The 16,454-nt window shown below is 60.4% G+C and overlaps 1 protein-coding gene across 2 annotated transcripts in view; it reads left to right on the top strand.

Annotated features, from left to right (window-relative positions):
* Positions 1 to 16,454, top strand: part of HMCN2 (hemicentin 2) — a 144,508-nt gene that overhangs the window by 68,213 nt on the left and 59,841 nt on the right. For both annotated transcript variants that reach the window (XM_032308268.1, XM_032308266.1), the window contains exons 25-40: positions 94 to 180; positions 3,577 to 3,771; positions 4,279 to 4,409; positions 4,732 to 4,879; positions 5,250 to 5,376; positions 6,565 to 6,719; positions 7,667 to 7,945; positions 9,354 to 9,635; positions 10,285 to 10,393; positions 10,585 to 10,754; positions 11,578 to 11,732; positions 12,090 to 12,186; positions 12,646 to 12,741; positions 13,477 to 13,653; positions 14,391 to 14,548; positions 15,398 to 15,521. In XM_032308268.1, the coding sequence (XP_032164159.1) occupies positions 94 to 180; positions 3,577 to 3,771; positions 4,279 to 4,409; positions 4,732 to 4,879; positions 5,250 to 5,376; positions 6,565 to 6,719; positions 7,667 to 7,945; positions 9,354 to 9,635; positions 10,285 to 10,393; positions 10,585 to 10,754; positions 11,578 to 11,732; positions 12,090 to 12,186; positions 12,646 to 12,741; positions 13,477 to 13,653; positions 14,391 to 14,548; positions 15,398 to 15,521 (2,490 nt within the window). The remainder of the gene's footprint in view (positions 1 to 93; positions 181 to 3,576; positions 3,772 to 4,278; positions 4,410 to 4,731; positions 4,880 to 5,249; positions 5,377 to 6,564; positions 6,720 to 7,666; positions 7,946 to 9,353; positions 9,636 to 10,284; positions 10,394 to 10,584; positions 10,755 to 11,577; positions 11,733 to 12,089; positions 12,187 to 12,645; positions 12,742 to 13,476; positions 13,654 to 14,390; positions 14,549 to 15,397; positions 15,522 to 16,454) is intronic.

The following is a 16,454-nucleotide window of genomic DNA, read 5'->3' as shown; positions in this document are numbered from 1 at the left end:
AGGAAGCTGAGGGCCTTATGCCAGGCTGGGTTGTGGATGGGACGCCCTCTCCACCGGCCCCGGGGTAAGTAGGGTCACGCCGTCTCTCCGCAGAGCCGCCGCACTGGGAGGCCGATGAGAGCAGCGGCCTGCTGGAGAGAGCGGCCGGAGAGAATGCCAGCCTGCCGTGCCCGGCCAGAGGTGATGCGGGGCCCCGGGGGGTTGGGCTGGGAAGGAGCACCCCTTCCATGTCAGCGCCCTGGGTCACACGTTGGAGGCAGTGCCCATGGGTTACGGAGGGTTAGGGGGTCCAAACTTTCAGCCCGGCACTGTGCCAGGACTTTTATCCTATTGACAACTTCGTAGGGTGGGTATTCGCATTGGCTTTTTTTTTTTTTCTTTTGACTAGGGGCCATCTAGGCCCAGAGGGTGTAAGCAAGTTGTCAGAGGTCACCCAGCCAGGAGGTGACTCACGATATGTGGTGCAGGTTTGACCCTGCCCAAAGGGTCCCTTAAGCCCCAGCTTCTCTAGGGAATGCTACAGCCCAGGCAAGGACGGCCCAAGGGTCTTGGGATTGGGGCTCGGAGGCCGCTGCAGAGGATGGATTCACGTGGCTCGGGGGCAGACTGGCCCTTTGGGGGCCCCTTGGGAGCAGCAGCACAGTTGTGGGGCCAAGATAGCCACCTCTGTGGTCAGCCATCCCATGCTGAGCTCCGCTTTGGCCCCTCTAGGCCAGATACCATGGGGCAGTTCGTACCTTTTGACGGAGCCTCTATTTTCTCATCTGTACAGTGGGGCCATTCCAGACCCCCCCACAGGACAGCTGGGAGGGGTCAGGGGAACAGCAGGAGTTTTGGGTCCCGGCACCATGCCTGGCACACTGTAGAGGCTCAGGGGGATGTGTTGGATGGGGATCTGGGTCCGAGGCTGCTTACAAGAAGTCTAGAAGGAGTCAGGAGATCTGGTTCTAGTCCCTGCATCACTTCTGGTGCCAGGAGCCCAGGGAAGTCCCTGGAACAGGCCCCAGGGAGGGGCAGGTAGGAAGCAGGGCTGGGTGGGAGCAGCTCCGGAACCTCCTGGACTCCTCTCTGAGACCCGCCCACCTGGAGGCCCGACAGCCCACTCTCAGCCAGGGCGCCACCTTGTGCCTGTCTCTGGGAACAGCAAGCCGCGATCCGCAGTCCTGGGAGGTGGGGGCATGGGTGGGGGTGGAGGACCCAGCCAGTGGCCCTTCTGCCCCTCGTGCCCCTCATCCTCTCTGGTCAGTCAGCGGCCCGTCCTCTGGGCCCGACATCAGCTGAATCAGCATAACCCAAGCCCCCTCTGATAAACAGCACCTGCCCCCCAGGTGCCCTTGGCCTTCTCCCTTTCAAGCCGGTCGTTGCCTGGTGGGCAGGGTTGGGCGCTGGCACTCACCAGCCGTGCCACCTTGGGCTCAGAGGGCTAAGGAGAAGGTTCCGCGCCCAGTGCTCGGAATGCAGAAGCCCTGGTACCAGCGGTGGGTGACAGGACCTGCCTGCTCCTTGGGGGGCGGGACAGGAAGGCCAGGAGCCCGGCCGCTGCCTGGCTGGGGATGTGGGTCACACCACTGCTCCTCTCTAGGCCCCCGTGAAACAGGAGTGGGGAGGTGAGGTGAGTGATTGTCACCGACAGTTCGGAGTCCCCTGGAATCTTCCCCGGGCAGAGCTATGGGGCAGCTCTGTGGTTAGAGCTCATTGACGGGTTAGATGTTTTGCATTTTTAAAAACAAGTTCCAGGGTTCAAAACTCAGTGTCCCTCCAGGAGAGCAGCTCTGAAGTCCTGGGACCTGGCATGGCGGGAGGATGGGGGTGGGGTCGGCCGCTTCAGAAGGGCTGAGGAGCTGGGGGGAGCATTGTGTGTTGTGGAGTGTGTGTGTTTGTGCGTGTGATGTGTGGTGTATATGTGTGTGGTGTGTGTGTGGTAGAGTGTGTGTGTGTGTGGTGTGGGGTGTGTGTGGTGTGTGAGGTGTATGTGTGTCTGGTGTGTATATATGTGTATGTGTTGGTGGCATGTGGTGTTTATGCGTGTGGGGTGGTGTGCGTTTGTGTGTGTTGCGTGTGTGTGTTGCGCATGTGGCGGGTATGTATGCATATGTATATGTTGTGATGTGTGTGGTGTATGTGTGTGAGGGGGGCTTGTGTGTGTCTGGTGTGTACATATGTGTGAGCACATGTTGTGGCGCGTGTGGCCTGGGGGCTGCAGCGTGTGTGTGGACTGGTGTTTACGCAGGTGGCGTGGTGTACATGTGCCGTGTGTGTGCTCACCTGTGTGTGCCCGCTGTGGGGAGCAAGGCCCCTGTGGCAGGAGGTTCCAGCAGGCTCACGGGTGGGCACAGAGTGGGTGACAGGACCCCTCCCCTCCTGGTGGTGGGCAGAGTCCCAGAACGGGAAGCACAGTGGCCAGGGTCGGGGGTGGAGGGCCTGGGGACTGTCCGGAAGGGGGCGAAACCTGGGATGCCCGGGGTGTGCCACGTCCTGCTGGCCACCCTAGATCAGAAACTAGCCCAAATGGGGTGGCGCACCCCTTCTTCCCCGTGGCTGAGGTTGGAGGAGTGTTTGGGGGGCTTGTGTCTGGGGTGGGGCGTGGCATTAGCCCATGTGGCTTCGCCCACACTGTGGGTCCCGATGACCAGCATTGGCCAAGAGGGAGGGGGGTGATGGAGGTGTGAGGGCGCTGTCCTTGGCGTTTGGGGAATGTCCCCTTCCTATGTGGCTCCAGTGAAGGAAGGAGGGCCCGGCGCTCAGAGTGCTTTGTCTTGACATCGTCCAGTAGGTCCATAGGGCGGGGACGTGTGTGGCCCTTGGGAGGCTGGGTCATCTCCCAACACCAATCTGAGGACCCCACTGTGTGCCCGGCCCCAGGGGGGTGGCCGTGTGTTCCCAGTCCTCCGTGTGCCAGGCCATCTCTGCCTGGTGGCAAAGAGGGACCTTGGGCAGTGAGTTGTGTCCAAGAAGGGAGTCCGGGGCGGTTGTGGCGCTCACAGTGGGACTGCGGGGTGGCTGGCAGTGCCAAGCCCCATGCCTGTGGAGGGACGAGCAGCCCAGCGGCACTGGAGCCTCCCCTTTCCAGCACAGACTGGACAGATGCTGAGTACAGCGGGCTCGCGCATTCAGCGGGCTTGCGCATTCAGTTCGCGCCTGCTGTGGGGCTTGCAGGGTGGGGTCAGGGAATCAGAGGGAAGATCCTGGCCTTTGTTGGGAGACAGGTGGTAGGCAAAAGAAATCTAAGTAAAAGCATCATGTGCTCAGTAGAAAGTTGGGGCTGACTGGCAGAAAGTAGTGTGGGCCAGCTCACGGGGCTAGGGGTATGATTCCAGATGATGGGACCTCTTTGACAAGGGAGCCAGGAAGAGGGCTCTGGCCCCTTGCCTGTGGCCCTCAGAGCCCCGGGAGACCAGTGGACCTGCAGCACGGGGTGGGAGGCAGTGGGCACGTGGGTACTCCTGCCAGGCTAGGGGCGAGGAGGCGCTTGGAGTCACCACCGGAGGGTCAGTGATGTTTGCACAAGGGAGGGGGGCGGGAATGTGGGTGCAGAGGGGGGAGCGCTCATGCTGATGACTCCATGTGCCCTGCCAGGGACACCCAAGCCACACGTCACGTGGCGGAAGGGCCCGTCCTTGGAGCCCCTGCGTGGCCGGCCGGACCTGGAGGTACTGGAGGAAGGCTCCCTGTTTCTGGCCTCAGTTTCTCCCGCTGACAGCGGAGACTATGAGTGCCAGGCCACCAATGAGGCAGGCTCCACGTCCAGGAGAGCCAAGCTGGTGGTCTACGGTAAGCCGGGACCCCAGAGCAGGGCATGACTTCTATGTACTTGCCAGGGGTGCCCCAGGATGCCCAGGTAGGGCGGCGCCAGCTCCCCAGGGCTCTGAGCCGCCCTGGCTTGCTCTGTGATGACTTGCCTGGGAGGTTTGGTACAAAGATAGACCCAGGCCCCACCTTCAGAGATGACGACTCCGGGGTCCCTCCCAGGTAACCGTAGCAACAGGTTAGAAGGAGAACCAGATGGGTCTGGGGGCCCCAGCACCTTGCAGAGCTGAATATCAGAGAAAGTGGCACAGTACCTGGGAACAGCCGGGGCGTGCGGGTCCCAGGGGGGGCTCTGCGGCACTCCCAGGTCCACGTCGATCCTGGTGGCCAGATCAGAAACTGGGGTGGGACCCCAGAATCTGGGGAAGGGCAGTCTCCCCGTCCAGGCCAGGGAGAGTGGCCCAGATGGGATCTGGGTAGCCGTGACCCTCCGGGGTGGGGACAGCTTCTCTGCTTCTCTTTGCTCCCAAGTGCCCCCTAGCATCCGCGAGGACGGGCGGAGGGCCAATGTGTCAGGCATGGCCGGGCAGTCCTTGACTTTGGAGTGTGACGCGAATGGCTTTCCAGCCCCTGAGATCACGTGGTTCAAGGATGGGCAGCCGGTGGGTGTCCTTGGGAGGTTGGTGGGGGGAGGCGGGCTGTGGGTAGGATTTGGATAGGGTATGGGCCTTCTGAATGGGTTTTTGCATGTGCCACGTGCGGCAAGGGGATGTGACAGGGGTTTTGGGGAATGCACTGGACAGTGGAGGCCTGCGTTCCTACGAGGAAGCCTGGGGGGCTGCATGGTGGAGGGGGCATGGCACCGTTATCAGAAACCCCAAGTTCCAAGTCACCGACTAGCTCCCTGGGCCTCAGGTTCTCACTGCTGATGTCAGGGAGTGGCCAGACCCTTCTCACCAGCTCCCTCTGGCCTCTCCTGCCCAGATCCCCAAGACAGGCAGTCACCATCTCCTGGACAAGTCCCGGGCCCTCCACTTTCCCAGGATTCAGGAGGGTGATTCCGGCCTCTACTCCTGTCGGGCGGAGAACCAGGCAGGAACCGCCCAGAGGGACTTCGATCTCCTCGTGCTCAGTGAGTGACTGAGCCCCTACCCTTTTATGGAGGCTGGGGAGGAGGGGGGCTTTGCCTGCTGAGTGTCAGGGACACAGAGGGGCCCACGACAGATCCTGTCCCTGTCCTCATAGAGCTCTCAGTACAGACACTAGACAGTCACATGTTTAACCCTGTAATTAGTGTTGTGTTACGTGCTACACAAAAACCATACAGGCTGCTGAGAAAGTACAGAGCAGGGTCCCGATCCAGCCAGGGAGCTTTGAGTGAGGGACGGATGGGGAGGGAAGGGTGCACCGAGCTGGGGATCCACACAGACGAAGGCCTACCACAGGGCCTTTGCCTATGCAGGATTTGAGGAGTTTTCTCCCCTCTACCCCTTGACACCCAGTTCCTCCTTCCGTGCTTGGAGCCGGGGCTGCCCAGGAGGTGCTGGGCCTGGCCGGTGCAGAGGTGGAGCTGGAGTGCCGCACCTCGGGGGTCCCCGCACCCCAGGTGGAATGGACCAAGGACGGGCAGTGAGTGGTCTTCCTGGTGCATGGTATGGGGGTGGTGCCCAGGCCGGGGCTGGGTGGAGGGGGGCCTTGGGGAGGGCAAACTCGAGTGAGGAAGACTGACGGGCATCACACGTGCCACCCAGGACCCAGGCAACAGAGGGCAGCATGGGACACCTCCCGCCCCCGCCTGCCATTACCCAGGGACACTCCTCCTTCCCCCCCGCCCCCGCAGGATTTTCTCATTACTTAGCCAGTGTTGCTTTTTGTTTTTAACCTTTTTTTTAAGGTAAAATTTGCAAAATATAAAATCAACCATTCTAAAGCGCACACTTCCGTAGTATTTAGGGCATGCACCGCGGGCACACCATCGGTCCCCTTTCTCTAGTACCAGAACGTTTTGTCACCCGAAAAGGGGACTCCATACCCATCAGCCCCGGCAATCACTAGTCGTCTCACTATCTCCGTAGATGTGCCTGTATTTCAGATTAATTCCCTGCAGTCATGGAGTACATGTCCTTCTGGGCCCAGCGTCCCTAACTTAGCACGCAGTTCTCAGGGTTCATCTGTGCCAGAGCAGGGAGCGGTACAGGCACATCTCGAAGATGCCGCGGCCTCAGCTCCAGGACTCTGCAAGAGAGCAGATCCTGCGATAGAGCAAATCGAATGAATTTTTTCATTTCCTAGTGTGCGTGAAAGTCACGTGACATTCTGCAACAGTCTGCCGAACGTGCAACAGTATCATGTCTAAAAAACAATGTACCTGTTTGGGGCGCCTGGGTGGCTCAGTGGGTTAAGTGTCTGCCTTCAGCTCAGGTCATGATCCCGGCCGGGGTCCTGGGATCGAGCCCTTCTTTGGGCTCGCTGCTCAGTGGGGAAGCCTGCTTCTCCCTCTGCCTCTGCCTGCCACCCCGCCTGCTTGTGCTCTCTCTTGGTCGAATAAATAAATAAAATCTTAAGAAAACAAAAACCACAAAAAAATGGTAAAACAAAAAATAGCAGATTGCTAAACAATGCCAACCATCCTCTGAGCTCTCAGCCAGTCGTCCTGGGCCTACACTGGCTGAATAACATTCCACTGTAGGCACTCCTCGGTGGACGGGCACTCTTTCCAGCAACTGGGAACCTTTCAGACTCGTTTTTCACCAGAGGCAGGCTCCCCTCTGTGCAGCCTCGCCCTAACCGGTGGCCTTCTCATGCCCGCCCTTCCAGGCCTGTTTTTCTAGGAGACCCTCACGTCCAGCTCCAGGAGGATGGCCAGGTTCTCAGAATCCCCAGCAGTCACCTGGGGGACGAGGGACTGTACCAGTGTGTGGCCTTCAGCCCTGCCGGCCAGCAGGCCAAGGACTTCCGGCTCAGAATGCAGGGTGAGCCCGACACCCCCGTCACGGCTGCCCGCTGCACGGTGGCAGGACGGGGCAGAGACGGGGGCCCAGGAGGAGGAGCTCCCCAGTCCAATACGGCTGTGGGGAGGGACAGGGAATCTGGCCCCAGGCTCCTGAATCCCACTGTCCCCATCCGCAGCTTTGCAGCTTTCCTATTCCCGACCCTGCTTGGGATGATCATTTCTTTAAATCGAGTCCCTTGTCTTACATGGAAACACACTTATTTCAAAGGATATTTGATGTCTCCACTCCAAGTGGGAAGCCAGGGCCTCTGGGCAGTCCTAGCCTGGTTCTCTGCCGGGCAGGAGTAGAGGCCGGAATCACCTGCCTGGATCCTGGGAAAGGGGAGGGCCCGAGGCTTGAAAACAAATGCAGCAAGAGAGCACTGCTCTAGAAAGTACTAGAAGATTATGCACACCTCTACCAACCTCGCCTTTCCCTTTGTTGTAATCAGGATGGAAGGAGTTTGGGAAGGGCAGAGCTGTTCCTTCCTGAGATCCAGTGCTAGTTTGTGCCGTGCCCGCATGTCCCCTCCATCACTGAGGGTGTCACCTGTGGTGAACCCCTGATTTCGGTCATTTTATGGATGGGGAGACCGAGTACACGCAGAGAGGGGAAGTGACCTGTGCCTGGTCACGCAGTGAGTTAGAAGCAGAGTGGGTCTAGAGGCCAGACCCGGGGCTCCTCCAACATCTCCACACCTCTTGTGATGACTGGGTCCCACATCAGCATGTCCCAAGAGGTCTGTTCCCATCTGTCCCCAGACACTCTACTGTCCCCGTGCCCCAAGCATTCCACACCCTGTGGTAGGAGCTGGTGACATGTGTAGGGTTTGTGGTCCACGGGCATGAGATCACCACTCTGGGGCTGGGACTCCAGCCGCCTTGGGGAGGCTCTCTGTGACCAGCACCCCTCTATGTCATTCTCAGCACCTCCCACCATCTGGGGCTCCAACGAGACAAGCGAGGTGGTCGTCATGGAGGGCCACCCAGTACGGTTCTTGTGTGAGGCCCGAGGGGTGCCTGCTCCCAACATCAGCTGGTTCAAGGATGGGGCCTCCCTCCCGCTCAGCGCCGAGGCTGTCTACACCAGGGGCGGCCGGCAGCTGCAGCTGGGGAGGGCCCGGGGTGTAGATGCTGGCACGTACACCTGCCAGGCCAGCAACCCTGTGGGGGTCACAGAGAAGAGCTCCAGGCTGGAGGTTTACGGTGAGTGGCAGGGGCTGCAGAAGGGAGCAGTCAGCTGGGGTGGGGGTGGGGCACTCTAGGTTATGGTGGGCCTGTCTTCAACAGTTGCCGAGGGGGTGTGGCCAGAGGCCCAGGTTACTGAGACTAAGGAGTTACCAGGGAGAATCTGGGCTTATCCAGCTTCCCTCACCCAGATGGGCAGGATGCTGAGGCCAGAGTAGGGAAGGCCTGTCTGGGGGGCCCAGGCAGAGCCAAGCGGAGAATTCATGTTTCCCTCTGGGGGTACAGATTTTCACTGCTCTTCAATGAATAATTAACCACTCTTCGTTAATCACTTACTGTGAGCTGGGGCCCCTGGGGCTTTTCACAGCATCAGCTCATTTCATCAGGGTTCAGGGCGCTGGGCTCTTGTCTCCCTGTCTCACACTTACTTACCCAGGAGCGCAGGGGGTTCCGGGGGTAGCGGGGAGGAGAGGCTGGCCGAGGGTCACTTGCTAGGAGGTGATGCGACCTGTTCACGGTGTGCGGACAGGGGGTCTGACTGTGTATCTTGTGCTGTTGACCTGGGTGTAGACCCACCTGGGGAGGGCTGGGCTCTGAGCGGGGGTGAGGGGAACTGAGTGTAAGTGGGCAGGCATGGGGTCTGAGACCCAGAATGCAGGCTGATGCGATCATCCCGGCCCCTGGAGAGGACCCAGCTCCGGAGCTCTGGCCCCTGAAGGTGTGGAGGGCTTGGGGGCCGGGCCACGGGGACCCCGAAGGGAAGTTGGGCTGCGCGGGGTTCACCAGCAGCTGCTGAGGACCCGCCCAGCTGCCGTCTCAGGGACTGTCACTTGGGGATCGGAGGACCTCCTGGAAATGCATTTTCCTACAATTTTCGAAGGGGCTTGTAACAAGACGTAGAGTCTCATTCCAGGCAGTCGTGTCCCCATGGCCCCTGGTGAGGGCTCTGTGGTCTCTGCAACCCCTCCAGGGGGAAGATAGAAGTCCCCCTCCGGCTGCACCCATGGCCATTGAGGGCTGAGCCCCAAAAGACCCTCTGGACTTGGCCTGCCCCCCGGCATCCACTTCCTCAGACCAGGGAAGGGGCCTGAAGGAGCAGCGGTGCTAGTCCCAGGCCCTGGCGTGCCCATTGTTTTGAGTTCCACAGAAATAGAGACCTACTGTGTGCAGCCACGGAGGCGTGCACAGACGTGCTCTTGTTCTGCTCTCGGGGAGCTCGCAGGGGTGGCAGGGTTGGAGAGAAGAGGCAAGCCGTGTTGGGGGAGGGATGTGGCCCGGGGCAGAGGGAGAGAATGCTTCCAGCCAGGGCCGGGGAGCAGGTGGTCCATGGGAGGTCAGTCAGCAAGGGGCTTACGCTGGCCTGCTGGGCGGAGAGCAGACAGGTGTCCCCCTCTGGTCCCTGAGCAGCCCCCTGCTTCTTCCCTAGTCCCACCCACCATCGAGGGTGCTGGAGGGGAGCCTCGTGTGGTGAAGGCCGTGGCTGGGAGGCCCTTGGCGCTGGAGTGTGTGGCCAGAGGCCACCCACCCCCCACCCTCTCCTGGCACCGCGAGGGGCTGCCGGTGGCAGAGAGCAACGAGACATGGCTGGAGGCGGGAGGCAGCGTGCTGAGCCTGGAGCGCCTGGGAGAGGCGTCCGGAGGCCCCTACAGCTGCGTGGCCAGCAGCCCCGCCGGGGAGGCCGTGCTGCAGTATTCCGTGGAAGTACAAGGTGCGCTGGGGACTGTCCCCCCCGAGTCACCCGGGCTGCAGATCGCTCTTCTATACCCACTGTGGGGGGGCCTGCCGCCCCTGGGGGATGCGGGGTGGTGAAGGCCCAGCATCCCCGTATTGCTAGGGACAGACAAACACACAGACCTGGGCTGGAGGTCCCACAGAGCTCCGAGGGGGCGGGGTGGAGCCCCAGGATCATACTTCCTGCTCAGGGATCCCGAGCAAGGTTGCTTTGGATGGGACCCCACTCTGCTCCCAGATGCTCGTGGTCAACGGGCCAGACTTTGGACTCCCTGAGGCCCAGAACTGGGCTGTGTGGGCTCTGGTTCCCGGGTGAGATGGGCCTTTGCCTGTTTGCTTCCATTTAACCGACGTCTCTCAGGCATTGCCTCTGGGCCAGGCCCACGTGGTATTGGAGACAAAGCAGAGAACAAGGCAGACGAGACTCCTGAGGCCTCGGTCTGGTGGCGAGACAGACATTCAATGAGCAGGCTAAGCCTGTGGGGAGACCAGAAGGGCCACTCACCCCGTGGTCCCAGAAGGCCTCCTGGGGGCCTTGAAGGATGAGGTCTGGGTCTTGCTTGGAAGGTGCTGGGGACCTGGGTTTGCCCAGCCCCAAACTCTCAATGCTGGGCCCTGCCCTCCAGTGCCCCCACAGCTCCTGGTGGCTGACGGCTCGGGTCAGGTGACCGCCCTCGTGGGACAGCCCCTGGAACTGTTCTGCCAGGCCTCAGGCTCCCCCGTGCCTACTCTGCAGTGCGTATGGGGCGGTGGAGGCCAGGGCTGGGGTGCGGGCAGGCAGAGGCCGCACGCTGCGGGGTCGGTGGGGATGGGAGGCACCCCCTGCCAGGGGGTATGAGGGAGGCCACAGAGCCGGGGAGATCCTGCCCACCCTGCCCTCCCTGGCCCCAGGCCGAGCGACACGTTCCCCTCCCCACCCCCCTCAGGTGGCTGCAGAATGGCCGCCCAGCTGAGGAGCTGCCTGGGGTGCGGGTGACCTCACGGGGGGCCACGCTGCGCATCAGCCACGTGGAACTGGGCCACGCCGGCCTCTTCGCCTGCCAGGCCACCAACGAGGCGGGCACCGCTGGGGCTGAAGTGGAGCTGTCGGTGCACGGTGAGGGGGCGGGGGCCGCCTGAGAGGCTGGGGGCGGGCAGGGCCGGACGGCCGCAAACATCCGTGCCCTTGGCGGCCTGGCGGGTGAGGGAGGGGCCCGGGCTTGGCTTCTCTAGACGGCGTCTCTAGACATGGCTTTCCGGCTCCCCAAAGAGACACAGGTGTAAGAGGTGGGCCTCGGCCGCTTCCCTGTGTGTCACGTGTCCTGTCCACAGGCCCTCACTCCCCTCCCCAGCCCGCCCTCTCCGCTCGCTCTCTTCCCGCTGACCCCGTTGAACTTCAGTCAGTTCTTTAAATACATCAGCTTTCTCACCTCCAAGCCTGCAGGTAAGTCTGTCCTCCGCCTGGAGTAGTCTCCTTCTTCCTCTTTGCTGGCCTAGCTCTTCCGCTCTCTTTTAGGTCTATCTTCAAACACCCCTTCCTCCAGGAAGCTCTCCCGGATCCCAGTGTGCTTCTGATCTGCCCTGCCTAACGTGCCACCTGCTGTGTTATAAAATGGCCTGTTGTGTTGTCCATGTCCCCTGCCCAGCTCTGGGAGCTCTGGGAAGGCGGCACTGTAGTCCCTGGTGCAGAATAGAGGCTCGAGGCACACATGGATGGGTGGGTGGATGGGCAGGAGAATTTTAAAGGGGAAGACCCGCTCTGCTGACTCCTGGTCTGGTGCTCTCCCCCAAGCCAGGCGTCTGTTGAATTGAGTGGACAGAGGCCAGAGGCTGGCCCTGTGAGGATGTTTGCTACCCCCGGGCAGTGAGGGGAAGTCTGGGTGCTCACTGCACCCGTCCTGACCCTGACCTGGGCTCTCCCTGCCTCTCCCCCTGCCCAGAGCTCCCACTGGCAACCATCGTTGGGGGCGACAATATCACAGTCCCTTTCCTGCAGCCTGTGACCCTCCAGTGTGTGGGGACTGGGGTGCCCACCCCAAGTCTCCGCTGGTGGAAGGATGGGGTGGCCCTGGCAGCCTCGGGGGGGAAACTGCAGGTACGTTCAAGGACCCCAGGGCTGGTGGGGCAAGAACACAGGCGGAGGGGTCACTTTTTAGAGGTCCTGGTGACCCTGATGGGGGCCCTGGTAGCCTGGGGGCAGGATGAGCGCTGGGTGGTGGGCCTGAGGAGGGGAGGGGGTCCTAGATGGCTTCAGTGCCCGAGGGATCTGGGGGAGACGGGAAGCAGCCCCGGAATCTGAATGCAGCGTCTAGAACTCCACCCCCAGAGCCGAACTGTCCCCACGACTCCTGCCACCCGGCTGCGCCCCACGTCCCGGCATCCCTCTGACCACCGTCCAGTGTGGGGCTCCGTGTCCCCACGCCACACTCTCTCATCCCTCCCCCGCCGGCAGATCGAGAAGGCGGACCTGAATGATGAAGGCTTCTACACTTGTGCCGCCACTAGCCTGGCCGGCGAGAGCAAAAGGGACGTGGCTCTCAAGGTGTTGGGTGAGGACAAGGGTGCTGGGTGGTGGGTGATCCTGCGAGGGCCCCTGGGGCTGCCCTGGGGGGTCGGGGGTGGGGAAAGGGATTTAAAAAAACAGCATGTCCTTGTCTGCCTTCAGACTTAACCTTTGCTTGTGTTACTCATTCTTGGGTTCGTTGATGTCCTCCTGCGTGGGCAAATCCCTGGAAGCGTCCATTTCCATCAAGCCGGCTGTTGGCGGTCCCCATGGCGCTGGGCGCTGGGGCTGTCCCCACTGGGTCCCTGCCATAAAGATTGTAGCCCAGTGTCTTTGTTCTTGTGCGGGTTTAGGAGCAGGGTTCCTCCCTCAGGGGACATGAGCCATCTGGGGCTTTTATTGCCCAGACCCTTTGGGAAGGCCACGGAGGGACACCCGGGGTGGCTGGGAGGAGTTCCCCGGAGGCCACATCCACCAAAGATGGGGCTCTCCTTGTCTCCCCTAGTGCCCCCCAACATTGAGCCGGGCCCGCTGAACAAGGCAGTGCTGGAAAATGCCTCAGTAACCTTGGAGTGTCTGGCTTCGGGCGTGCCCCCTCCTGGTAAGACCCCTCCTCTGGGCTGAAAGCCATCCCCAAGCTGGGCCCAGCTCCCCATCCAATGAGGCTGGCTGGTGCCCCAGGCTCCGCTTGGGCTGTGGACAGAACCTCAAGCACTCGGGAGGCTTTTCCCCTATTTCCCCAATTTTTCTCTATTCCATGTCGATATATATGCCAGTCACCGCCAGGGCCCAGAGCACGTGCACTGGTGTCTGAAGCAAATGTGCGGGGGCTTCTGTTCAGAGTTTGCAACTGCACAGGACTGCCCTGGGCCAGCTGTCTGAGCTGTTGTCTGTCTGGGGCTCTTCTCTAGAACGGCAGCTGGGGAAAGACCAGGAGCTCGGGGCTGGGTGTGAGACAGGGTGGGCGCCGGCAGGACGTAAGGAAGCTGCGGCTCCATCGGCCCAGGCCTACAAGGGCGCTGATTTGGGGTGTACCATGTTTCCCTCTCAAGGTCTCCCTTGTGGTTTCCTGGCAGGGAGAGGAGTGAGGGCATCGGGTTGGCTTATGACTCTCCTGGCTCCTGGCTGCCCCAGGCTCCATCCCATGGAACTTCCCCCTTGCCCGTGTCCTGTCCCAGACAGCACTGCCCTCCTCCCTGGAGAACTCCGGCTTGCCCCGGTGCCTGAAATAAAAGCACGCGGTGTGGCCCGCCCCGCAGCCTTCTGTGGGTGCTCGTTATCCGGGCACAGTCTAAAGGGCTGGTCGCAGAGCTTGTGTCTCTCTTCTCTCCCCCAGATACCTCCTGGTTCAAGGGCCGCCAGCCCGTCTCTGCCCGGAAGGGAGTGACGGTGTCGGCGGATGGCAGAGCTCTCCACATTGAGCGGGCACGAGTTTCTGATGCTGGGAGCTACCGCTGTGTGGCAACCAACGTGGCAGGAAGCACAGAGCTGCAGTATGGGCTACGGGTCAACGGTGAGCTGCCCTGGGACTGCAGGGGTCCTTGTCCTGAAAGCTGTCCTTCCGTCCATTTGTCTGTCAGTCTGTTCGTCCATCCATTCAACCTTCCTTCCATCCATCCATCCATCCACCCATCATCTGTCCGTCCTTCCTTCCATCCATCCATCCACCCATCATCTGTCCGTCCTTCCTTCCATCCATCCATCCACCCATCATCTGTCCGTCCTTCCTTCCATCCATCCATCCACCCATCATCTGTCCGTCCTTCCTTCCATCCATCCATCCACCCATCATCTGTCCGTCCTTCCTTCCATCCATCCATCCACCCATCATCTGTCCGTCCTTCCTTCCATCCATCCATCCACCCATCATCTGTCCGTCCTTCCTTCCATCCATTTATCCCTTGTCTCTCTATCCACCCATTAATCATCCTTCCATCAGTTCTGCCCAGGGATCCTCAGCCCGGTTATCCCATGCCATCCCCGTAATAACCACCTCGTGCTGACCAGAAGACCCAAGTTCAAGTGCTACTTCTGTCCCTTTCTAGCTGGTCAGCCTTGGGCAGAAGGTCGTTTCCCATCTGTAGAAGCCTCATGGTGGTATTATAGGGAAGAGATGAGCACCCTGAGAGCTATGGAGTGATGTACCCATGTTGGGAGTGGCAGTCCCTGCACTGTTCTTTGTGGCTGTGTGTCCCGTGGGGTGCCCAGCCAGGGGCTCACCCTGTGCCTTGTGTCACCCCCACCCCGTAGTGCCTCCACGGATCACGTTGCCGCCCAGCCTGCCGGGCCCCGTCCTGCTCAATGCCCCGGTCCGGCTGACCTGTGATGCCACCGGAACCCCCAGGCCCATGCTGATGTGGCTGAAGGATGGAAACCCCGTGTCCACTGCAGGGGCCTCAGGCCTCCAGGTCAGCAGGCTGGGCAGCCCTCGCTCTCCTACCTGGTGCCTCACTGGGTCGCTAGGAGCAGAGTCGGGCCTGGGGAGCTCCAAGGTGAGGGAGAAGCAGGGGCCGCCAAGGATGGTTCCCCCGAGGGAGGAAGCAGAGCTGCCGAAGGGAGGCGCGCCGAGAGCCTCGTGGTCTTCAGAAACAACGCACGCCCCCAACGCGAGCTCTATATGTAACTTGTAAAAAGATTGATTTGTTTATTTGAGAGACAGCATGCATGGGGAGGAGGGGCAGAGGGAGAGAAAGTCTCAAGCAGACTCCTGGCTGAGCACGGAGCCCGATGCGGGGCTCGATCCCATGACCCCAAGATCATGACCTGAGCCGGAACCAAGAGAACCAAGAGCCGGAACCACTGAGCTACCCAGGCGCCCCGAGCCGTCCATATATGTAATTTTATATTTTGCAGTAGCCACATTCAAATAAGTAAAAATAAATGAAACCAACTTCAATGACATATTTTAGTTAACCCAAACTATCCAGAAATCTCTTCATCATATGACGAATATAGAAATTACCAAGATATTTTACATCTTTCTTTGTGTCCTGGCTCTTGAAGTCTATTGTGTGTATATTTTATCCTTGGGGTTCAGCCCCGTTTCAGGGGCTCACTAGCTGTAGCACTGTGCTAGAGGACTCTTCTGGGGCACTGATGTCATTTGCCTACCGGCCAGCAGCGAACTCAAGGTCTGGGCACAGTTCCAGGTTCCCCGGCACCTGGGGCAGCTCTGGGGTCTGGACCCCACTGGGGCTGGTGTGGGTGCTGCTCCCAGAGGTTCCCAAGCTCACGTTGGCTTCCTTCTGGGGCCGCAGGTCTTCCCCGGGGGCCGGGTCCTCACCCTGGCCAGTGCCCGGGCCTCGGACTCTGGCAGCTACTCCTGCGTGGCCGTGAGTGCGGTGGGCGAGGACCGCAGGGACATCGTGCTCTTTGTCCACAGTAAGTCTCAGGCTCGGGTGCTGTCTGGTCCAGGCCAGTGGCTCAAGAAGCTGGGGCTGGGGGCACCCCCACCTCATCCGGAAAGCGAGGGGCTGTTGGATGTAGGAGGCACCAGCCTGAGGTTGTGGCTGCCCTCACTGGGGGTCAGGTGGAGGGGAGCTCCCCCATCGTGGGCGGGCGGGCAGGCGGCCACACAGCCAGGAGCTCCGTCCGTGTTCAGGGAGCAGGCAGAGGGAGACGTGGCACGAAGAGCACTGAGCCTCATCAGGAATCAGATGTCCTCACTGTCCTAGGTCAAAGGGGGTAATTCCATTCTGGAAAGGCAGTCGGGTGCGTGTTTGGAGCTCATGAGGGTCTTGGACGTGGGGTTCAAATCCTGCCTCTGTCGCTTCCTAGCTCTGTGAGCGTGGGCTACTCACTCTGCTTCTCTGAGCCTCCCTTTCTTTCTTTCTTTTTTTATTTTAAGATTTTATTTATTTATTTATTTGAGAGATAGAGAGCGAGCAGGGGGAGGAACAGAAGGAGAGGGACAAGCAGACCCCCTGTTGAGTGCAGAGCCTGATGCAGGGCTCGGTCCCACAACCCTGAGATCATGACCTGAGCTGAAATCAAGAGTCAGATGCCTAACCGAGTGAGCCGCCCAGGCGCCCCAGAGCCTCCCTTTCCTCATCTGTGAAATGGCGTGAAGATAGCACCCGCTTTAGAGGGCCTCATGGGATTCGCTGCCCTCACAAACCACACAGTTACAGTCACTGCTGTTTTAACAATCCCTCTTATGGGATTTTGCAGAGAGTTTGTTGAGTGTTTGAGAACTCTGGGAAACATAGAGCCTTGGGTGATGAGGGGATGAGGAAGCCGTCCACTCTAGCTCTTTCCCTTTGCTGGAGTGAGAGCTAACAGGGATTGGGTGCCCAATTCTCACTATGTTTAATC

This window comes from Mustela erminea, chromosome 12 (assembly GCF_009829155.1).
Source record: "Mustela erminea isolate mMusErm1 chromosome 12, mMusErm1.Pri, whole genome shotgun sequence".
In the NCBI taxonomy this organism is placed as follows: domain Eukaryota; kingdom Metazoa; phylum Chordata; class Mammalia; order Carnivora; family Mustelidae; genus Mustela; species Mustela erminea.
The sequence above is the reverse complement of the archived record's forward strand: the minus strand, read 5'-3'. Positions and strand labels throughout refer to the sequence as shown.